The following is a 23,377-nucleotide window of genomic DNA, read 5'->3' as shown; positions in this document are numbered from 1 at the left end:
AATCTTATACGTTGATTTAAATTTATAAAACGAAACTCATGATTTTCAAATTTTTTAAAATTTGTATATTGATTTATACATTAAAATTTTTTAATTTAATAGTTGAATAGTTAAAATTTAACATATTACCTTGAATTATTGAGTGGAGTAATCTTGGAACCATTTGGTCTCTCCTCTATATATTGATAGATATAAACATAAATATAGATAAGAAGAATTTGAATTTTAAAAATCCAAAAAGTTTTAGAAAGAAAAAAGTGGGTCTAAACCATATAATTTTGAGTAGGAAAAAATTATAAGAGTCTAAATTCTAATTTTAATAATATATATATATATATATATAGATAAATAGACATAGAAAGATATAAATTTTATGAGAGATCGTTAATGCACTTAATTAACATAATTTAATTCATTAATTGTTAATAAATTGTTTTAAATTTGAGAGAACACATTTGAATTTTAAAAATTTGAAAAGTTTTAGAAAAAAGTGGGAGCAGCAAAACAAAAATCTAAGAGACTATTTTATATTTAATAATATATAATATAAATATAGATATACAAATATAGATTTTATGAGAAATAATTATACACTTAATTGACATAATTTAACTCACTAATTACTAATAATTTGTATTAAAATTAAAAAAAGAAACATTTGAATTTTAAAAATATTAAAAATCTTTTAAAAAAATGAGTCCAAGCTATATAATTTTAAATAAAAAAAATTAAAAATTATTCTACCTCTAATAGCACTCACCATAAAATTGATTTTACTCTGATATATAATAAAAACACGTTTTTGCTATGTACAACAAAAAAAAAAATATTCTTCTTTTGTTGTGGTGGTATCCAATGTGACAAGATTTTTCATTAAAAAAAACACATTTTCTAAAACAAGGTGGAATTTAAACAAAAAATTTCGGGTCGTGAATAGTAACTTCCTAACTTAATTAGCAATACCATGTATCTACAACTACAAGGATTTACGGGCAAAAAAAATACAAGGGGTTGTTGTTCACAAACCCTATTTGCTTTTCACATTTCTCGCCAATTTTTTATTTGTAATTTTTTTTAAAGATACTTCTATTCTACAAAAACTAGTTTTTATAATATAAAATTATAATTGTTCTCATCTGAGAAGAGTATAGGAACGATCTCCTGATGAAATTGGTGAGCCTCCTCTATTTCGCACGTTGGTCACTCCGAGATGGGAGTGATACTTGCAAAAGTGACTCTGATGCTTAAGTTAGTCCTTGTAGGTGTGCGGGTCTCGTATATATATAATTCACGTAACTTGGTGCGAATTAGGGTTTTTCCCTCAGGCGAGAGTGGGGTTGGTTATGGCCCAAAATTGGCTATGGCCCAATAGGTTGTGGGCTTGTGAGATTTGGTCGATGTTGTGGGATGACCGAGTATCGAGCTGGACTTCGGTACCCGGTGTGGGTAGTACACTAGCCTCCCAAGCTTTGAGCGTTTTGAGGCGAAGAGCTTATGCTAAGCATGAATGGTCGGACGAGTTTAGGTTGTCGATGTCAATGATACGCTAGCCCCTGAGCCCTGAGTGTCTTGAGGCGAGGTGTTTATACTGGGTTTGAGTGATTGGACGAAGGGTCGCGGCTCTTTATCTCCGCCTCTTAGGCCAAACGCCACGTGTTGTTAGAGGGTCGCTTCGTTTCTCGAAACGACGACACTTGTAATAAAGGGTGAAGACTTAGAATGATGGGATGCACCCTGTCATTATGAGCCTCTATTTAATGTTCCAATTTTTTGTCGCGTGTGGGTTTTAAACAGTGTTCCCCCTTTTCATTTTCATTTGAACTCTTGCGTTTTCTTCCTCCATTCCTTTCTCATTATGTCAATGAGTTCCTATTCCGATCATTTCTCCCTCCTCTGCCATCGACGCTACGAGTTTTGTTCCTGGTGCTCCAGGTACTCTTTCGATGCTCATTCTCATTCTGTTTTGCTATTATTAGGAGTCACGGCTATGTTTGGCGACGAAGTATTAGGTTATTCTCCCCCCCACACTTTTCCCTTGGGCCGGTGGTCCATGGTGGTGGCTCTCGTGCTAAGGGTAAAGCCACGGTCCAGGAGGAGGAGGACATAGTCCCTAGGGGGATTGTCATCGACGATGATGGAAAGAAGAGGAGGCGAGGCGGGAATAACCAAAGGGATTCACACCCAACCATCTCCATTTATGGGTACGAGTGTGTAAAGGGAGACGTTGGCGAGTTTGAGAGTAGGTTTAGGACTTTCCTTGAAGTAAACGCTCTCTAGAAATCCCTGAAGATTTGCACGCTTACTATTTCCAAGCTCATCCGGGTTGAGCCTTGCCAACCTGGTGAGCGTGTGTTCATGTCGGGTACTATGAGTACCTTTTTTTATATGTACCATTATTTCTTCAGAGACCTTGGTGTTTGTCTTCCCTTTACCCCGTTTGAGTGTGCTTTCCTTAAATATGTGAATGTCACCCCCTCCCAACTCCACCCCAATAGTTGGGGTTTCCTCCGAGCTTTCCAGGTCTTGTGCTCGGCTTTAGGGATAGGCATGTCTCTTCCTACGTTTCTCCACTTCTATCAATTGAAGTTGGGTGAGCCGCCGCTGGGATGGGTATCCCTTAGTGGCAGTAAGGTTGGGGGTTGTTCCAACTATTCTCCTAATTTTACAAGAATTTCAATAGGGAGTTCATTTGGGTTCATCCCATGAACGTCGACCCGAGGGTTGACAATGTCTTTCACCTCGACAGGGAACCGAGGTTTCCTTTTTTCTGGCAGCGGAACCTCATCAAATTCAACGGGTCTGGCTATATTTGGTTGTCGGCTTCTAACAAAGCTGATATAGCCAATCTGGAAGAACTACCTCGACCTTTGGACAACAAGGTCGTCTTGGCACTTGCCGACATAGCAAACAAGGACAAAGGTTTAGAGAGTGAGTATCTCGTCATCAAGTCTTAGTAGATTCGACTTGTGGTTGTTGACATTTTCATGGTTTTCTTTTGTTTTGCCTTTACAGATCTGATCGAGAAAAGTAAGTGGTGCGAGCTCAAGGCCAAGTTCAATACTAAGGAGCTCGAGGTGCCTGAACATGGCGAGGAGGAGGTCGTTGCTCTCTGACCCGTCACAAAAGGAAAAGGTTCCGAAGAAGGTGGGCGAGGCTTCTATTGGCCCAGTGCTTGAGTAGGTGACATCGGCCGCCGTTGAGCATGGCAAACATAGATTTGATTGTGAGTCCCCGAGCTGAGACTTTGCCGGAGGAACTTGTGAGTGAGGTCGTCCCAGAAAAACAGGTACTGGCTTTGGCTTTGTACTTTGAATTATTTTATTTTTTCTAAGTTAACTTGTGTAAGTATGCATCCATTGTAGGTGGTTCATGTTGCGGCAAGCACCGAGGTGGCTCGTACTGCCGCTGAATTAGGGGTGTCATCTATGACCCCCCAGACCGCGACGTCACCTGGTCCCGGCTCAGCCACCGTGCCTAGGTCAAGGTGTATCTACCAGACTGATGAGTCATTATTTTCCCTTATTTATTTCTTTTTGTACTTATTTTAATTGTTGATTTGGGTTTAAATGCTTATTAATTACATAGTTTTACTATTTGGGCTTCATTGGGCCAATAATTTGAAATTTAATTAATTTCAATTCACTTGGTCTAATTTTTGTCCATTAATTATTTTCAGGTTAATTGTGAAGCATTTTTGGGCTTGGATATTTCGGACTTCAAGAGACAAGGTGCCACGTCAGCACCACTTCACCACGTTAGCACCACATCAACATTTTGTTTTATTTTTTTTTTTTTATTGTATTTTCATGTCAGACTTGGATTGGGGGCCCATTTGACTTTTTTAGGGTTTTAGGGACCTAGGGTAGGCTAACCATGCACCCACCACTCTTCAGTGATGTGACCACATTTTAGTTTTCTGTTCTTCTTCTTCCTTTACGTTTTTCTTCTCTGTTTTGCTTTTTTTTCATGTTTTTCTTTTCTGCTTGTATTGGAGACTGCGTTTTACATTTTAATGAATACAAATTGTTAGTTTCTTTTTCTTCTTCCTTGCTAACTATGTTCTACTGCATTTTTATTTTGATGGAAGGCTAAAACCCTTAGAGTTGGCTCCTTGTTGCAGATTGTAATCTCTGTTTGAGGTTGTGTTCGTATTGTGTATCTCTGTTCTGCTTGGTTCTTCTTCATTAAATCTCTGTATTAATGCGTTCATGCTTAATGGGCTGCCTTTAATGCCACAATTTGCTTAATCTTGTGGAAAGGTTTAATGTTGTATATGTTTGCTTAATTCGTGTAGGGAAGTCTTGAGTTAATCTTCGGTTAGTTGGTTAACTCGGATGGAACAAGGATTAGGTTGTTGATAGAGAAATATGTAGTGAACCTGGGATAAGAGAGTTACAATCTTAACAAGGAGTCAATCTTACATTGCATTTAATTTGCATTATTAACTTTTCTCAAATATGTCCAAAACCCCCCACTACGTGTTTGAACCTTTGACAAAGACGAATGATCCTTGGGAGACGACCTAGGAAAGCTTCCTAGTACTGCATTTACTTGTTTTTATTTGACCAGATACGACTTTGATTACAGAGGTTTGACATGAGTCACCCCTTGGCCCGGCTAGATCATGTTAGCATGTCGCCTGGCGTGATGTCATTGTGAAACCCCAACTTGACTGTCGAGGGGTTCTTTAAAGAAGATCCAACCTTTGTGGTTGACAAGGCCATCATAGAGAAGGTGGGTCCGGTCAAGGGTTTGGACTCGACCGAGGTTTTTATGCAAAGGTCAATCGCCATTGGACCACTAGAGGCTTAGATGGTAGCGACATCAAGCTGAGTTAGAGAAGGCCCACAGGGACCAAACCAAGCTCCAAGCTATGAGGAGGGACTTCAAGAAAACCCAGAAGTCCTTGGAGGTTACGGTGAAGGCCAACGAGGCATATGCTGCGAAGGTTGGCGAGCTCTTGGAGGTCGTCTAGATGGCTAAGGGTGAGGCATAGACTGCTCATGGTCGGGCTCGATCATTGGAAGAGGAGAGCGAGGCATTAAAGGCTAAGCTGCGGGCGACTGAGGAGAAACACTTGTACGACGAGGTTCTACTTGTTGGTAGGGCTGGGGAGATAAATACCTTGAAGATGGATCTCGAGGTACTTACCTCGTCCAAGAAGGGGGTTGAGAAAGAGCTCCAGGACACTTAGTGGGCCATCTTGATCAAGCACAAGAAGGGTTTTGCTAACGTGATCTGGCAGGCCAAGGTGATTGCTCCCGGGGTGGATTTTGTTGCGGCTGACATTGATAAGGATGTGCGAGGTGGTCAGTTGGTGAATGAGGATGACCTTGCCGAGAGCTCGAGTGAAGATACCACTGCTTAGCTTTGCATTTTATGTATTCATGTGTTTTGTCTAGTAGTATGCTTTGTTTTACTTTGTGTTTTCTTGTTGACTCAATATTTGTAAGAGATATTTATCTTTTATTTGAAGAGATCATATTTTGCTTTACTTTGTTCATATTTTGCTCGTGTTTGACTTCTTTTTGGCTAAGGTCCTTAGGCTTGCGTACTTAGATCATTTAAGGTTTGAATTCGACCTCGACTAAGCGGAAATGACACCAAGGTTCGGATTCGACTTTGGCTTAAGCGTGACCATGGTTTGAATTCGACCTTGACTAATCATAAATTATACCAAAGTTCGAACTCAACCTTGGCTAGGTGTAAATTGCCCCAAGGTTCGAATTCAACCTTGGCTAAGCGCAAATTGCTCCAAGGTTCAAATTCGACCTTGGCTAGGTGTAAATTGCACCAAGGTTCGAATTTGACCTTGGCTAAGCACAAATTGCTCCAAGGTTCAAATTTGACCTTGGCTAGGGATGGCAAATAAACCCGTACCCGTGGGTAATACCCGAACCCATCCCGACTTTGACAGGGAATACCCACTTTGACCGGGTACGGGTATATACTTACCCGCCCGTCCCCATCCCCGCCCCCGTTCCCATCCCCATCCCCGGTTAAATGCCCGTACCCAGTTTAATTATTTTAAAAAAATTAATATTTTAAAAATAATGCCTCTAAAGTCCAATTAGCACGCCTACAGCAACACAAACACTCCAGCCTCCACATTTTGGAGTTAGGGTTTCAATTTTCAAATCCTGCATTCACACTCCAGCCTCCACTCCAGCCTCCGACGGACCAAGCACTTTAGCACCGCACCAGCCACTCCAGCCTCCATTTTCTCCCTCCGAGCGGCTCCCTCACCACGAGTGGTACGTCTCTCTCTCGCTCAATCTTCTTTCTTCCTTCCCTCGCAGTCCACTCGCTACACTTCGTCGATCCGCACGCCGTCGCTATCGGTGGGGCCGGTATCTGCCGAGGTTGCGCCGTCACACGAGCCTGTGGCATGAGACGACTAGGACTTCGCCGACGATGGCGATTTGGACGTGCCGAGGGTGGTCGTCACTTCTTTTCCCACTTTCGAGGAAGCTAAGGAGGCCACCACGGAATTGAAGGACGCTATTGATCAGTATATAGAATATCTATCTATTTTGTTTAATTTGATTTTATGAACTTCTGGTTTAGGGTTTAGTTTTGAAGCCTTTGTGTTTGGTTTTACTGTTTTACAGTGCTGGCTTATTTTAAAGGTTTAATTCTAAAATGTCCCTCACTTAAAATGTCCCTCAACACGGACTGGCTTATTTTTTTTTTGTAAAAAAAATAATTTTTTTACGGGTACGGGTACGAGTATATCCGATACCCGACGGGAACGGGGATGGGACAAAAATCACATACCCGACGGGTATGGGGACGGGGACGGGTATGGATTTGAGTCACGAGGACGGTGACGGGTATCATGAAACCCGTACCCACCCCGCCCCGTTGCCATGCCTAACCTTGGCTAAGCGTAAATTTCTCCAAGGTTTGAATTCGACCTTGGCTAGGTGTAGATTATACCAAGGTTCGAATTCGACCTTGGCTAAGCGTAAATTGCACCAAGGTTTGAATTCGACCTTGGCTAAGTGTAAATTATACCAACGTTCGAATTTGACCTTGGCTAAGCGGAATTCACACCAAGGTTCGAATTTGACCTTGGCTAGGTGTGAATTGCACGAAGGTTCGAATTCAACCTTGGTTAAGCGGAAATGACACCAAAGTTCAAATTCATCTTTGGCATTTTAAGTAGCATGAAGTTAGAAATGTGTGGAGAATATTAGTTGCTTTTATTGATTTTGTGGGTGTGCCTCGTTAAAACCTCCTCAACCAAAACCCTTTCTTTTTTTATTGGAAAAACAACTGAGGGGGAAAAGAGTAAAACACCTTGTTTTTCAATTCAACTAAAGTAGAATTTAAGATGGGTGGCGTTCCATGTTCTTGGGAGAGCTTTGCCATCGAGTTCTTCTAGTCAGTATGCGCCATTCTCGAGGCCCTTGGTGACCCTAAATGGCCCTTCCCAATTGGCTGCGAGTTTTCCTTCGGAGGGGTCTGTCCTTGCTTCTCCCTGTAATCGCCAAACAAGGTCTCCAACTTGAAATGCTTGTGTTCTAACCTTGGTGTTATATCTCCTAGAAGCTCGGAGTTTGCAAGCTTCTTCTCTAACTCGGGCTTCTTCCCTAACTTTGTCAATCAGATCGAGGTTGGTTTTTATTTCTCTATTATTTTGTTCTTCATTGAAAGTAAGTCGCCGATGAGACGTCTCTCCAACCACGATGGGGATCATGGCGTCGGAGCCATAGGTTAGTTTGTAAGGTGTTTCTCGTGTCATTGATTGTGGGGTGTAGTGGAATACTAAGATCATACTTGGGAGTTTGTCTACCCACTGTCCTTTAGCTCGTCCCAACCGTTTCTTCAGTTCTCTGAGTATGACATTGTTTACGGCTTCAACTTGGACATTGGTTTGTGGGTGCTCGACTAAGGTGACCTGATGTTTAATTCCAAGTTCTTGAAGGAAGCTTTCAAAACCTTGCCCAATGAATAGTCTTCCGTTATCGGTGATGAGGGAGTTTGGCAAGCCATATCGGCAGATGATATTCTTCCAGGTAAATTTTCATATGTTCTCAACGGTGATCTTGGCAAGTGGGCACGCTTCGATCCATTTGGTGAAGTAGTTGACTACGATAATTAGGAATTTAAGTTGGTGGGGGGGTGGGGGAATGGTTTGACGATGTCCATTCCCCACTAGGCGAAGGTCCATGGGGACGTCATTTGGTGGAGGGTTTCTAGTGGGAGCCGATGTATGTTGCCAAATTGATGACATGTTTTGCACTTCTGTACATAGTCTTTGCAGCCTGACTTCACTGTGGGCCAATAATATCTAGCTCGAATTACTTTGGCCGCCATGAAGCGTGCGCCAGAGTGCATGCTGCATATGCCTCTATGGATTTCTTCAATGACGTAGATTGCCTGAGACTTTGTTAGGCACTTGAGCAGAAGGGTCAAGATGCTTCTTTTGAAGAGATCTCCTATTACAATAACAAATAAGGACGACCTTACCTTGGTTCTTCGAGCTTCAACTTTGTCTTTAGGTAGTGTCTCATCCCATAAGTAATTCAAGATGTCGGTCATCCATTCCTTATCTTCGACGTCCCTGACATTGACAACCTTGACATCTAGGCTAGGGGAATTGATGGTTTCTTGGATGATGGTCCTGTGTTGCCCAAGTCACTTCGTGCTCGCTAGCTTGGATAGGAGGTCATCCCTGACATTTTGTTCCCGAGGCACATGATGTATTGTGAACTTTTCGAATACGTCACCTAGTGAGATGCTTTGTGGTAGTATCTTTATAGCAACGAGTCTTTAGTTTGGTAAATGCCACTGAATTGTTCCACCATGAGTTTTGAATCACTTTTGCATTTTACCTTCCCTATACCGATGTCCCGTGCCAACCTCAGTCCTGTCAACAATGCTTCGTATTCTACCTAGTTGTTGGCGGTTTTGAACTTGGATTTTAGGGATTGCTAAATGGTGATGTTGTTAGGGCCTTCAAGGATGATCCCTGCACCTCCTCCTTTAGTATTGGAGAATCCATCAACGTGTAAGGTCCAAATTTGGTCTTTTTCTGTCGAGGTTGGGGTCAACTCGGCCACGAAATCTACTAGGCATTGTGCTTTTAAAAGGCCTCGGGTTTCATATCAAATTTCAAACTCGGATAACTCTACTGACCATGCAATCATGCGCCTCGCGAGTTCTGGCTTTCTCAGTATTTGTTTGATCAGGTAATCCGTTTTCACCACCACTTGGTGACTTTGGAAATAAGGTTGGAGACGTCGGGCAGAGGTGACTAGTGCTAATGCTAGCTTTTTAATTATTTGGTATCTCCTTTTCGTGTCCTGGATAACTCGACTGATGAAGTATATGGGGATTTGCTTCTTGTTGCGTTCTTGCACTATCACCGCACTGATGGCGTTCTCGGCTACAGCCAAGTATAAGAGGAGGTTGGATTGGTGATCCAGCCTTTGTAAGACTAGCGGGGTTATGAGGAAACTCTTGAAGCCTTTGAAAGCTTCTTCACACTGGTCATTCCACTCAAATTTCTTTGGCTTGCATAGTAGATTGAAGATCGGCCCCGCCCTCTCTGCCATCTTGGGTATGAAACGTGAGAGGGAGGCTAACCTTCCTACCAACCTTTGGATGTCCTTGACAGTTTGAGGACTTTGCATTCGTATGATGGCTTCACACTTTTCAGGATTGGCCTCAATCCCCCTATTGGTGATCATAAAACCAAGAAACCTTCCTCCCTGGACTCTGAAGACACACTTCTTGAGGTTTAAACGCATGTTATGCTTTCGTATTTGGTTAAACATGCGATTCGGCCGATGCTATTTTTACGACCATATCATCTACGTAAACTTCCATGTTCCTCCCGATTTGTTGATGGAAGACCTTGTCCATCAATCTCTGGTAAGTGGCTCTGACGTTTTTGAGGCTGAAGGGCATCACGCGATAGTAGAAGTTGGCCTGATCAGTAATAAAGGTTTTGTTCTCCTTGTCTGGTGGTTACATCATGATCTGATTGTACCTGAATTACGCGTCAAGAAAACTGAGAAGAGCATGGCTGGAGGCTCCATCAACCAACCTGTCAATGCTTGGTAAGGGGTATGCGTCTTTCGGGCAAGCCTTGTTTAAGTCAGTGTAGTCGATGCACATTCGCCACCTCCTAGAGTTTTTCTTGACAAGTACCATAATAGCAAGCCAAGTGGTGTATCTTACCTCTCGGATAAAGCCTGCTTTTATTAATTTCTGAGTTTTGGCCAAAATTGCATTTCTTCGTTCTCCCTGACCTTTCATTTTCTTTGAGCTACCAGCTTTGCCTCTTTGTGGATCGCCAACCTATGAAAGATAAGATTAGGGTCGATACCTGGCATGTCGACACTTGACCATGCAAAGAGGTCAGCAATTTTAGGGATCTCGGTGATGAGTTATTTATGCAGCTCTGAGTCCAGGTGCTGGCTTATCTTTATGCATTGCCTGGGTAGTTTGTCGATCTAGAAATCTATGAGGTTGTCAATAGGACTTCGGCGATTGTCATTAGACTTTGATCTTAGGTCAAGATTGGTGACTTTATCTTGGGCTATGTGTGCCATGGTGGGGGTGACACCTCGTTTCTCGGCTTAGGGTGGCGACGCCTTTAGGCTCTCTGCATAGCATTGTCAAGTTGTTCTCTAGTTTGCCTTGACGAAGATTATATGCTCGTTTCCCCTTGGGAACTTCATCATCAAATATGGAGTGGACACCACGGCCTTGAGTTGGTTCAACGTCGGTATTCCTATGATGATGTTGTATGACGTGTTGGCATCGACAAGGAGGTATCTAACCATTGTTCTTCTTGAGTTAGGGGGCGCTTCGAAGGTTGTTAGCAAGTCTATATAGCCACGAGTGTGCACTCGTTCACCTGCAAAGCCAACTAGGGTTCTGTATGAGGTTGGATGAGAGTATGAGGGATGTCTAACCTCCCAGTTGGCTACTTCGACCGCGATGACCATGGGGCCATCCTAGTCTGGAAAGATTTCAATGTAGTTGTCATCCGTGAATGTGATTGGCGGCGTGTTGCATGGCAGAGCTGCGGTGCAAATGTGCACATTATTAATACTTCGCAGGTGTTTTTTACATGCTGAGCTGCTCAAGCTACCTCCAGCAAATCCACCTAAAATTGTGTTAATGACCCCTCGTAAGGGAGGCGTTTTTGTGTCATTACTTACCTTTGATTGTCCTGTCCCACTGGCATTCTGTCGTGATCTAGAGGGTTGGTCGGCTCGAAAGTTGGAACCCTAACCTCATCCTCGTCCTCTACCTTGTCTTTGGTAACCACCTTTGTGAGGTTGGGACCTTTGGACGTATTGCTTGAGGTGCCCACCTTGGACAAGCTCTTCAATTCGGTCCTTGAGTGTTCATTATTCCTCAGTTGTATGGTCATAGTTCCTGTGGTAGCAACAGTGTTTTATTTTTTTGGCACTATTAGGGCTATGTCTGGGTGGTGGTAGGGTAATCAAGTTGGAATTACTAGCTTCTTCTAGGATATGCACCCGGGGCATGTTTAGGGGGGTGTAGAAATCATACTTCCCTCCTTTGTTCTGTTGAGGTTTCTTGAATTGGGCATCATTTGAGGCCTTCAGCTTGTCCTTGTGACCTTGATCATGCTTCCCCTGCAATTTTTCGCGAATTTGGTTATAAAACTCGGTATGTTCCTCCATCTGGATGTACCTAGCAGCATGGGCACGAAGCTCGTCCATGTCGGAGGCAGGTCATCGACAAGGCTGTCAATGAAAGGGCCCGGTTTTAGCACCATAAGCATGAAGTGTAGGGCGACCTCGGGATTTAGGTTGCAAATCTGAAAGGAGACGTTGGCGAATCGTTCCATGAATTTTCTTAGCAACTCGTTCTCGTCCTGTCTAAGGTTGGCCAGGGCGGCAAACGTGATGTGGTGAGGTCGGTTTGTTGCGTATTGCGCTATAAATCACCTTATCAAAGCCTCAAAATTGTCAATTGATCCTACTGGAAATTAGGTGTACCAAGTGAGTGTTGGACCTTTCAACGAGGTTGGGAAGACCCGACACATGATGGGATCGTCATTGGTGTACAGGTTCAGCTGTATCATGTACAAGTCAACGTGTTCATTTGGATCAGTTGAGCCGTCATAACGGTCGATGTTCAGAGGCTTCCAACCTAAGGGGAGAGGTGTCTCCATGATGCCGTCGATAAAAGGATGGCGCCTGACACCCATCTGATGTGTGAGGACTTGGGTGGGTGCATCACTGACTTCGTGGTCTGACTGTTGTGTGGGTGCATGGGATTGATGTGTCATCGACCAATGTGTTGCCGACTGATGTGTCGTTGGTGGCGGCGAAGGCGATTGATTCTCCTCCTCGTGGTGACTACTTTGCTGGGGAGGTTGGTGGGGGGTTGTTGGTGAAGATGGGCATGAATGCGCTCATTTTCTAGGCGTAGGGCCGCCAGATCGGCTTGATATTGAGTGCGCATGGTCTCGAGGGCTTCGGTGTGTTGTTGTCGCAATTGCTCGATCTATTCGATCAATCACCGAAGAGTTACTTCTCCTTCCATCCTTAGTATGTTCTGCTCTTCCTCGCCTGTTACTCTTCTATTGTGGCTTTGGGTAAAAACCATAAAGTTTGGCAAAAAAAAAAGAATTCTTTTTCGGCCCCACGGTGGGCGCCAAGATGTTCTCACCTGAGATCGGTATAGGAACGATCTCCTAATGAGATTGGTGAGCCTCCTCTGCTTCGCACGTTGGTCACTCCGAGATGGGGGTGGTAACTGCAAAAGAGACTCTGATGCTTAAGTTAGTTCTTGTAAATGTGTGAGTCTTGTATATATATAATGCAGGTACCTTGATGCGAATTAGGATTTTTCCCTTAGGCAAGAGTGGGGTTGATTTTGGCCTAGGATTGGCTATGGCCTAATAGGTCGTGGACTTGGGAGATTTGGCCGATGTTGTGGGATGACTGGGTACCGAGATGGACTTTGGTACCCGGTGTGGCCAGTACAATAAGGAAACTAGTTTTGTAACAATAGAGAAATTATTTTCTATGTATAGTTAGTTTAGTTATTACACGTGTTTAATTTTTTATTAAATAAATTAATAACTTTATGAAATGAATAATTGTCAAATAAAATATTCACATTAGCGTATTTAATTTACTTTATTTTTTGTTTAATTTAATTCATTTTAAATAATTTTATATGTTGATTAACTTAATAAATAAAATCAGGAAAAATATTAGACAACTAAAAATTTCATTATCATGCTATGTTGGCCTCACCCCTACAATTCTATCTTCTCTCTCGCGCCCCAACCTCTTATCTCTGTGTCGTCATCATGTCCCCATCCTCTCTCCTTTTGGTGCTCTCTATCGGGCCCTTCAACTCATGACCCTGAATCCTCCTATAGACGAGCGTCGTCATGATGTTTGTGTTGAAACAAAGATATTTATAAACATCTAATGTCCTAATTTTGATCATAATAAAGTGATGAATTTTAGTAACTAATATTTGATTAAGTCATTTTAAGAAACATGTATTTAAGATGTAGAAGGAACAAAGATTTAAAATTTTTATTGAATAACATTTTCTATAAATGCATAAAAATGAAACAAGTATAATACGCTGTAATCAGGATAGTTGATACTTACATTAAACGTTTAGTGCATTGATATGATAAACATCTACTACACATAGGTGTTTACAAGTCTAATGATTGTTTAAATGTTTTACGCCTCAAAATTATATATTCAAACGTTAAAAAAGTATATTTAATAAATACTTTGATAATGATGATGTTATAAATGTTATTTTACTTTATTTTCTCTCTTAATGGTACATTTCTTTTTGTTTATATTTGAAACTGGACAATGTTTGTCATTTAACAGTAGAAACTAATTCAATTGTTACATTCTTCATGTAATTATCTATGTTTTTTCATTAATTTAATTGATCTATTCATAAAAACATGTATTAATTATTTGTGACTTTAGATTTGTTTGGTTAAATTCTTTCAAAAAATATTTATAGGGAAAAACATAGAAGAAATATTTTTTATCTATAAATTAAAATTAACTTATGTACAAGTCTATTGTAGAAGTTTTCTCCTATTAATATTTGTAAAATCTTATCTTTCACTTATACATAAATTAATTTTAACGCATAAAAAACAGTTTATTTCAATTTTTTTTCATATATTTTTCTTCTATTAGTGTTTTTGAAAAATATTATCCTAGCATACACGTATTACATAAACAAATGCATCAAAGATTTTTCACATTTAATTTGTTATAATTTTTTACATTCTTATTTTGTTTTTTTAATTATAAAAATATTTTATACACTAACCGGTCTCTCCAAATAAAGATTATTAAATTATTATTTAATTATATTTATATAAATTAATAACTAAAAATAAGATATACATTACAAGTTGTGCATAAATATCAATGTAATACTACTTTTTAAAATTATCAAATATATAATTTAGTCCTTAAATATCTAATTGATTCTCAATTTAATTTTTATACGTAAAAATTTGTTAAATTAGTCTTTATATTTGTTGAACATTACCTAGTTAATTCTTGATATTGTTAATTGCATTATATATTGTTAATTTGGTCGTCATACATATAACACATTATTAATTTAGAGGTTCTTATCAAAATTTATATGTGCATCAACTACCAAGGTGACATCCTTGTTGATGGAGGACTATCCTTGAAGAACCATGTGGGCCCCATCACAAGGTCTATGGCTAGGAGGATAGAAGAGGAGGAGGGATCACCCACCAAAGGATACCCTCCTCATGATCATAGAGTACTAATTACTCTCCTAAAGTCTCATAGGGTTATTTTTATTTTCCAATTTTACCCTTATATTTTGGGGTGCTTAGGACTTAGAATTTATTTTTCTTGTATTTCCTATTTTACCCTTGTATTTTGGGGGACTTAGAAGATAGGACTTTATTTTTCCAAAAGGGTATGAGTGTGGCCGTGACAATAATGGACCTTTTGGGCTAAAGAGAAGCATTGACCCAAGTGGAAGGGCACCTAGGTTGCATTCTCCCATTATGCACCTAGGTGTAGCCTAGCTTAACCCAAAAAGGTACCATTTTTAGGGTAAGGTGGGTGGCACTTTTTAGGGTTCATTTGGATGTCATTTGGATTGCATTTCCTTCCCATTTAGGGAAGGAATGATCATCCAATGATGACCTAGCCGTCACACCTCCCTAGGTTATGAGCTTACCCTTCACTTATAAATATCCTAGGCATCACCTCATGTAAACACTTTGGATTATTATGATATTGAGTGAGCATTTCATGCCTCAACATCCCATCCTTAGTAACTAGGTTAAATTCGGATAACCTACTCCTATCTCCACCCTTGGAGAGTGAAACCCTAGAGTGGCCTCCATCTTCACCTTGGAGTGAGCCAACTTCCATTGAGAGCTTCCACCATACTCGCCCAAAACCTTCACCCACCTAAATGCTCCCCTCCATTTGAAGGCTAAACCCCTCTTGGTCTGTCGTGATCCTTGGACAAGGAACTCTCCCATTGACTCCTTCTTCATCAATGGTAGGGAGAACTCCATCATGTGGTATCTAGAGCCAAGGCTCATCAAGGGTAATCTCTAGTCTTGGTCTTTCTTTTCCGGTCATGTCATGTGTTTCTTGCTTGTCTTGCTTGTGTAGCCGAATAGATCATAAAAATATGCTCATATGATCTAAGTGTCTTGTCCTGCATCTTGGTTCATTTTATGAATTCTTATGAACTTTCCTTCGCATGCTTTAGCTTTTCCTTATTAAGTGGTATTCGTCCTTTTATTTTTAGGCTTGAGTCTCATATGAACATGAAGAACATGCTATGAACATGCTTTTTGATTTTTGAATCCACTCAAGTTTTGTCTAAGTCTTGTTTTCCATTTTGTCTACAAAATTCCATGTATGCATGCCAAACACTTTGCATGACTACATGAACAAAAAATGTCATGATGCATAACATGAAGTGGGCGTGACATATAGAAGCCATTTAGGAGTCATTCATGCATGATATTTAGTCTTAGCATGTTCCATGTGTTTTTAAGTATCCATGTGTAAAATGATTCCTTACACATGCATTTACATTGCAACCCACTTTTTCCTTGCATTCCCACTTGAATTGGTCAATGTTTGATACTTGATAACCTTAAAAGAATCTAAGAGGTGTGCTGGAAATTTTTACAAAAAAACAATTTGTACTAGATAGTAGAAGACCATTTCCACTCAAAAGATACCTTAAAAATCTCTAAGAAAACGCCACTTGTCTTTTTCTCCTCTCTCCTAAAAGTTTAACCTAAATTTTTCCCACCCACAAGTGAAAAACCTAAGCAAAAAAGGGTTGAAATCATTAAAAAAAAAATCTGAACACAAAAACAAAAGAAAATTGACGTGAAAAGAGAAAAAGGAAAAAGAACAAAAAAAATTTGGACAAAAAATGACTTGTTGCTAGACTTGTGGATTTGGACCTATACTATGCTTTTGGAGTTGGACTTTTGACCTTATTGAACCTATTTTGAGACCTTAAAAGTAGTTGAACTGAAACTTATGAAGGACCAAATCAAGTGGACTAAAATAACTAATCTATTCTGGTGTCATTCTAAGACTACTCTTTTGTGTGCTTCCCTTTTAAATGTGCCTTAATTTTAGTTTGTCATTTCTTGACCTCTTTTTTTTTGTCTCAATCAATTCTCTCTGAGTTTAGCCTTTTATTAATTGTGCCTTTTCAATTTTTATTTCTTGGACTCTTGCTCTTGGGTTGGTTTCATTTTAAGTGTAGGTGAAGAACATTTCTAGACAACGTAGCAAACCTTTCGTGGATTGAGTGGAGAAGCAAACCGAAACTCTTCCTAGACCTTTGGAGGGATTTCCACTACTAAAAGGAGTGGTTAAACACTTGGAGAGGCTGACCAAAGTTTGCTCATTGGTGCAGGACTCCAAGAGAAGACACCTAGACAAGAATTGGTGACCGATTTATCACTAAATCTTCCACCCAAATTTCTTTGTTACTTTGTTTAATTTCTTGCCAAATTTTTCTTTTGACTTTGTATAAGGACTTTTAAGGGGTATCTTGGGAAGCCTTTGGTGTGATCCCATCTCCCCTTGGTTGATTATTTCCTTGTACTAATTTCGTGTAGTTTGAAGGTGATTTGAAAGCCTTCACCTAGGAATCTGACTAGCTTATGCTTTACTTGTTTTCTTGCATGTTTTAAAAGATTTTGTAGTATAATTGCCTAGGACCTTTACCTTTGTTCATTGAAGTTTAGAAGGCTTCAATTTTCCTACTAGGGGGTCGTGCACACCTCACACTCAATTCTTGTGCAAAATTGTTTTTGTAAGAAAAGTATAGAAGGGCTTAGTGATTTTTACTTGAAAAGGCTTGGTTTTTAAGTGATTCTTAGTAGTCCACCTCCCTTGAAAGTTCTATTTGTACACTTAAGCATTTTTGTACCACTCTTACACCTTAAAAAGTTTTGTGAAAACATTTTATCACTCACTCTTTGTGAAAACTTTTAGTGCCAATTTCTTACAACAAATTTGTGAAAACCTTTTTGTGAACAAAGATGAGTGATCATTGTAGTGTACATGGTCAAAATTCTTGTAGTAGTAGGCCTAGTGTTAGGGATGAGTTTAGGGGGTTAAAGGAATATTTGAGGAAAAAAGAAGTGAGGAAGAACATAAAAAAGGAGAAAAAGAGAATGCTAGAAATAATGAGGAAATAAAACAATTGCTTACAAAGTTAGTTGTGGGGGAAGCTAGTGGATGTAGACCAAAAGTCCCTCCCCCTAAGTCCTCAAAAGGGAAAGGGGTTGGGAAACATACAAGCATACATGAGGAGGAAGGGCATCATACCCAACTTCCAAGTGAGAGCTTTTATAGTAGTCATCACAATGATGATTACTATCAAAGACCCCCAAGACAACATAGACCTAGGTAATCCTCCAATAAGGAACCTAACATTACTCTTCCCTCATTTCATGGCAAGGACAATGTTGAAACATATTTAGATTGAGAAATGAAGGTTGAACAATTTTTCTCTTGCCATGGAATAAGTGAAGAACGGAAGGTTTCTTTAGCAACCCTTAGCTTCCAAGGGCATGCCATGTATTGGTGGACCTCTCTAGAAAAAAGAAAGGAGAATAAATCATGAGCCCCCAATCCAATATTGGATGAGCTCCGTAGTGCCTTGAGAATGAGGCATATTCCTCCATACTATGAGCACGAACTCACGGATAAACTTCAAAGGTTAAAACAAGGGTCATCTAGTGTGGAAGAATATAGGAAATCTATGGAGTTACTCATGATGAGGGTTGGGATAAGGGAAGAAGAGAGGACCACCATCTCAAGGTTTCAAAGTGGTCTTAACCTTGAAATAAGAGACAAATTTGAGCTCCTCCCATATAGAGACTTGTATGAGCTTGTTCAACTTTGTTCTAGAGTGGAACATCAACTTAAGAGAAAATCTTTTAGAAAAGACTCCACTCTCTCTTATTCTAAGAATTTCAAGAAGGAGGGTCCCTCTTCCAAACCTTTTCCTAATGAAAAAGAAAAAGAAAAAGAAAGACCTTCTCTTAAGGCATCTTCCAAAGACACTAAAACAAGTGACATCAAGTGCTTCAAGTGTCTTGGCCGTGGGCACATTGCTTCAAAATGCCCCACTAAGAAAACCATGATTTTAAGGGGCCAAGATCACTATAGTAGCCTTGATGAAGCTATTTCCTCATCTTCAAGTGATGAAGAATAAGTTTTAGAATCTAAGGAAGAAACTTACCCATGTGAAGGAGACTTATTGATGCTAAGAAGACTCCTTGGGAACCAATCTAGTGACTTAGATAAATCCCAAAGAGAGAACTTTTTTTATACAAGGTGCAAGGTTTTTAGACAACACTTGTTCTCTAATTGTGGATAGTGGATCTAGTTGTAATTGTTGTAGTACTAAATTGGTTAAGAAGTTAGCCTTGACTACTCTACCTCATCCTAAACCTTACAACTTACAATGGATCAATGAGGAAGGAGGTATTTTAGTCAACCAACAAGTAAATATACCTATATCCATTGGAAAGTATAAGGATGAAGTTTTGTGTGACATAGTGCCATTGGATGCTAGTCATATTTTACTTGGGAGGCCTTGGAAATTTGACAAGAAAACCATTCATGAAGGCCTCACTAATAAAATAAGTTTCCATCACTTGGGAAAGAAAATTGTTTTGTGTCCTCTATCACCCTCACAAGTGAGTGAGGACTAAATAAAAATGAAAGCCAAGAGAGAAGAAGAAGAGAAAACAAAAAAAAAAAACAAAAATCAAAGAAAAACCTTCCCTTAAATGAAGAAAGGGAGGAAAAGGTATCATGCTTAGAGGCTAGTGTCTCCTCTAAGGAAGTTGTGCACAAAAGTCATTTACCACTTAAGAATGATATCAAGAAAACTCTATTGTGTGAGCAACCTTTATACCTTCTCTACTTCAAAGAGACACTAGCTGCCACTAGCCATGAACTTGAGTTTCTACCTCATGAGGTTCAAAAACTTTTAAAGGAATTTGATGATTTATTTCCTCAAGAAATTCCAAGTGGACTTCCACCTTTAAGAGGAATAGTACATCAAATAGACCTCATACCGGGTGCTAGTCTTCCTAATATGCCCGCCTATAGGACTAACCCTCAAGAAACCAAAGAGATAGAATCTCAAGTTGATGACTTGTTGAAGAAGGGTTGGGTTCAAAAGAGCCTTAGCCCTTGTGTCGTCCTTGTTCTCTTGGTGCCCAAGAAAGATGGCAAATGGAGGATGTGCACCGATTGTAGGGCCATCAATAACATTACAATAAAGTATAGGCACCCAATTCCTAGGCTAGATGATATATTAGACAAATTGCATAGAGCCATTATATTTTCCAAGATTGACCTTAAAAGTGGTTATCACCAAATTCCAATCAAATGAGGGTGATGAGTTCAAATACAAATTGCAGGACGCATCGATGGAAAAGAAATTGCACATGTTGAGTATGAATGGTTAGTGATGCCTTTTGGTCTCACTAATGCCCCTAGCACCTTCATGCATCTAATGAATCATATTCTTAGGGATTGTATTGAAGTTAGCGAAAAAACACATAGAAAGGGGGGTTGAATATGTGTGTGTGTGAACAAAGGAATTTTATAAACGTTTTCACAAGGAAACTCTTTTTCGTCGAGTAAAAATATTATTTTGAATGCTTGACAGAAACTGTGCAAGATTGGTTCAACAAAATATTTTTGCATTTGAGAGTTTATCGTCTGCACAAGAAAATGCTTATTAAACAAAAAATATTCTTTAAGATAATAAATTAAACAAGTGTGGTTTTCGTCTGAAGATAGTTACAATGAACAATAAGCATTGGATGAAGTTTTTAGTATGATAAATCAACTAAATGAAAGTGCGTCTAAACCATAGAAAAATATTGCAAGTATTTTTATATTGGTTCGCTCAAACTGAGCTACGTCTAGTTGCCTTCAATTGAAGGGTTCCACTAGATATTCAATGAAGTACAAGTATTATTTGTTTAGTCTCTTCAGGATAGCAGTGAGTATTCTCGAACATTCAAGGTCTCGACCACTCCTAGTCCCGAGTATTCTCAACCACTCCTGGTTGTCCAAATTCACTCATTGGCTATAATATTCTTTAATCAGCCTCTTTAGGCTTGCAGTGAGTATTCTCGACCACTCCTGATCCCAAGTATTCTCAACCACTCTTGGTTGGCCAACTTCACTCATTTGCTCTAGTATTCTATAATCAGCCTCTTCAGGCTCGTAGTGAGTATTCTCGACCACTCCTAGTCTCGACCACTCCTGGTCCCGAGTATTCTCAACCACTCCTGGTTGGCTAGCTTCACTCATTAGCTCTAGTATTTTTTGTTCATCCACTTCTAGCTCTTAGTGAATACTATCGACCAACTCTTGGCCCGCTAACTTCACTCATTAGCGCTAGTATTCTTTATTTAGCCACTTCTAGCTCGTAGTAAGTATTCTCAACAGGCCTCTCCAGGCTTTTACAAGTATTCTTTCCCTAGCCTCTTCAGGCTTTACAAATGATAGATAATTTTGGTTTTGAGTGTGTGGTTTTACTTTCACAGAGAGGATACAAAGATAACTACACTCACTAAGGTTCATGTTCCTAAGTTACACTTAAACCTCCTTAGCCTACAGAGATAAGTACATTATTTTAGGTTTGACTCTATAAGCTCTGTCTCTGGTTTCATTGCTTCATGGACTTGATATCACTCTTCACTTATCTTTGCCAACCTTTCCAGGTTTGAAGTTGTGACATATATATAGTCTTGTAAAATTTGCCCGTTGCAAGTGTCCGTTGAAGCGGATGTAGTCGTTCATGACTAGTTTGATCTTTCATTTAATGCACTAGATCTTGCATTAAATGTTGCTTCATGTTTATAAACATTGCATAAAGTCTTCTTCATTTGTAAGTTGTTGTGTTTGACTCTAACTGAGACCTAGGAACTTTTTGTCCTTTTTTGGTCATCGTAGTTGCAGAGCGTTGTCCTTATCTGAAAAAGTGATGTACCTTTTCTGATACATACAATAATTTACTATTGGCGCGCTTTTCTTCTTCTTTTTCTCTTCCTTTAATCACGCGATCATGTTGAGAGCTTTCGTATGATCGTAGACGATACTTGTTAATAAATACTTTGATAATATGATGATGTTATAAATGTTATTTTACTTTATTTTCTCTCTTAATGGTACATTTCTTTTTGTTTATATTTGAAACTGGACAATGTTTGTCATTTAACAGTAGAAACTAACTCAATTGTTACATTCTTCATGTAATTATCTATGTTTTCTCATTAATTTAATTGATCTATTCATAAAAAAGAAGTATTAATTATTTATGATTTTGGATCTGTTTGGTTAAATTCTTTCAAAAAATATTTATAGGGAAAAAAATAGGAAGAAATATTTTTTATCTATAAATTAAAATTAACTTACATACAACTCTATTGTAGAAGTTTTCTCCTTTTAATTTTTGTAAAATCTTATCTTTCACTTATACATAAATTAATCTTAACTCATACAAAAAAGTTTATTTCAATTTTTTTCACATATTTTTTTCTATTAGTGTTTTTGAAAAATATTATCCTAGCATACCCATATTACATAAACAAATGCATCAAAGATTTTTCACATTTAATTTGTTATAATTTTTTTCACATTTTTATTTTGTTTTTTTAATTATAAAAAATTTTATACACTAATCTGTCTCTCTAAATAAAAATCATTAAATTATTATTAAATTATATTTATATAAATTAATAACTAAATATCATAAAATATACGTTACAAGTTGTGCATAAATATCAATGTAATACTACTTTTTTAAAATTATCAAACATATAATTTAGTCCTTAAATATCTAATTGGTTCTCAATTTAATTTTTATACGTAAAAATTTGTTAAATTAGTCTTTATATTTGTTGAACATTATCTAGTTAATTCTTGACATTGTTAATTGCTTTTGTTCTTACCGGAGATCTACCGTAGAGATGTTCTGCTGAGTAAGATCGGCGAGCCTCCTTCACTGGTACGTTTGATGCTCCAAGATGGGGGTGGTACCTGCAAAAGAGACTCCGATGCTAAAGTTAGTGTTTGTGGATGTACGAGTCTCGTATAAGTAATGCACGTACCTTAGGGTGAATTAGGGTTTTCATGGGCCTTGGGCCCGAGATCAGTTATGACCTATTTGGATGCCGAGCTGAAGTCGACTACCGCGTGTCCGAGGTCACTCCGCGCTGAGATGCCGAGCTCGAGCTCGGCATGGCAGTACGGATAGTACACTAGCCCCCCGAGCTCCGAAGACCACGGGTCGAGGAGTTAAGACCGAGCTTGTCAAGGGGCCGTGACCTTTCGCGTACGCCTATCTATCAAGATGCCATGTGTCATAACCGTCGCCTCGTTCTTGGAAACGTGCAAGCGGCGTGCTAATGGGAGGTGATCGTTACGCAATGATGACTGTGCTCATCATTATGGGGTTCATTAAATGTGCCATCAGCTTTGTCCCTTGGGCAACAATTGTCGTGGCCGTTTGAATTTTTGGGGAAAAACCTTTTCTTTTCCTCGCGCCCCTTCCCATTCATTTTACTCTTTTACGTTCTCTCTTCTCGTTGGCTTCTTGTGCACGCTGGTTTCTGCTCCTTAGCTTCTGCCATCTCCGTCCTTGCTTTCTCTGTCTCTGTTCCTTTCTTTGTCAAAGGAGTACCAGGTACTTCGACTTCCTTATCTTCTCCTTCTTCTCAAATCTTCTCTCCTTCTTGATGGCTGGTAATAGTGGTACCGCTTCTTCTGCCCCTGCCAAGGGCAAGGGTAAGGCGCGCGGCAAG

General features: G+C 39.5%; 1 protein-coding gene across 1 annotated transcript; it reads right to left on the bottom strand.

Annotated features, from left to right (window-relative positions):
• Positions 1–7,387: 7,387 nt before the first annotated feature.
• On the bottom strand, positions 7,388–7,747 carry LOC145958574 (uncharacterized). The gene has a single exon (XM_083076080.1). It carries the CDS (start codon positions 7,745–7,747, stop codon positions 7,388–7,390), a length of 360 nt encoding a protein of 119 aa, XP_082932206.1.
• Between the last annotated feature and the right edge of the window lie 15,630 nt (positions 7,748–23,377).

The sequence above is a fragment of the Cajanus cajan genome, chromosome 6 (genome assembly GCF_000230855.2).
Source record: "Cajanus cajan strain Asha chromosome 6, NIPB_CcT2T_4, whole genome shotgun sequence".
Taxonomy (NCBI): Eukaryota; Viridiplantae; Streptophyta; class Magnoliopsida; order Fabales; family Fabaceae; genus Cajanus; species Cajanus cajan.
This window is presented reverse-complemented; position numbering and strand designations above follow the sequence as displayed.

What these genes read in the sequence shown, in the direction of transcription:
- LOC145958574 (XM_083076080.1), bottom strand. Translation starts at nt 7,747, where the DNA reads ATGACACGAGAAACACCTTACAAACTAACCTATGGCTCCGACGCCATG.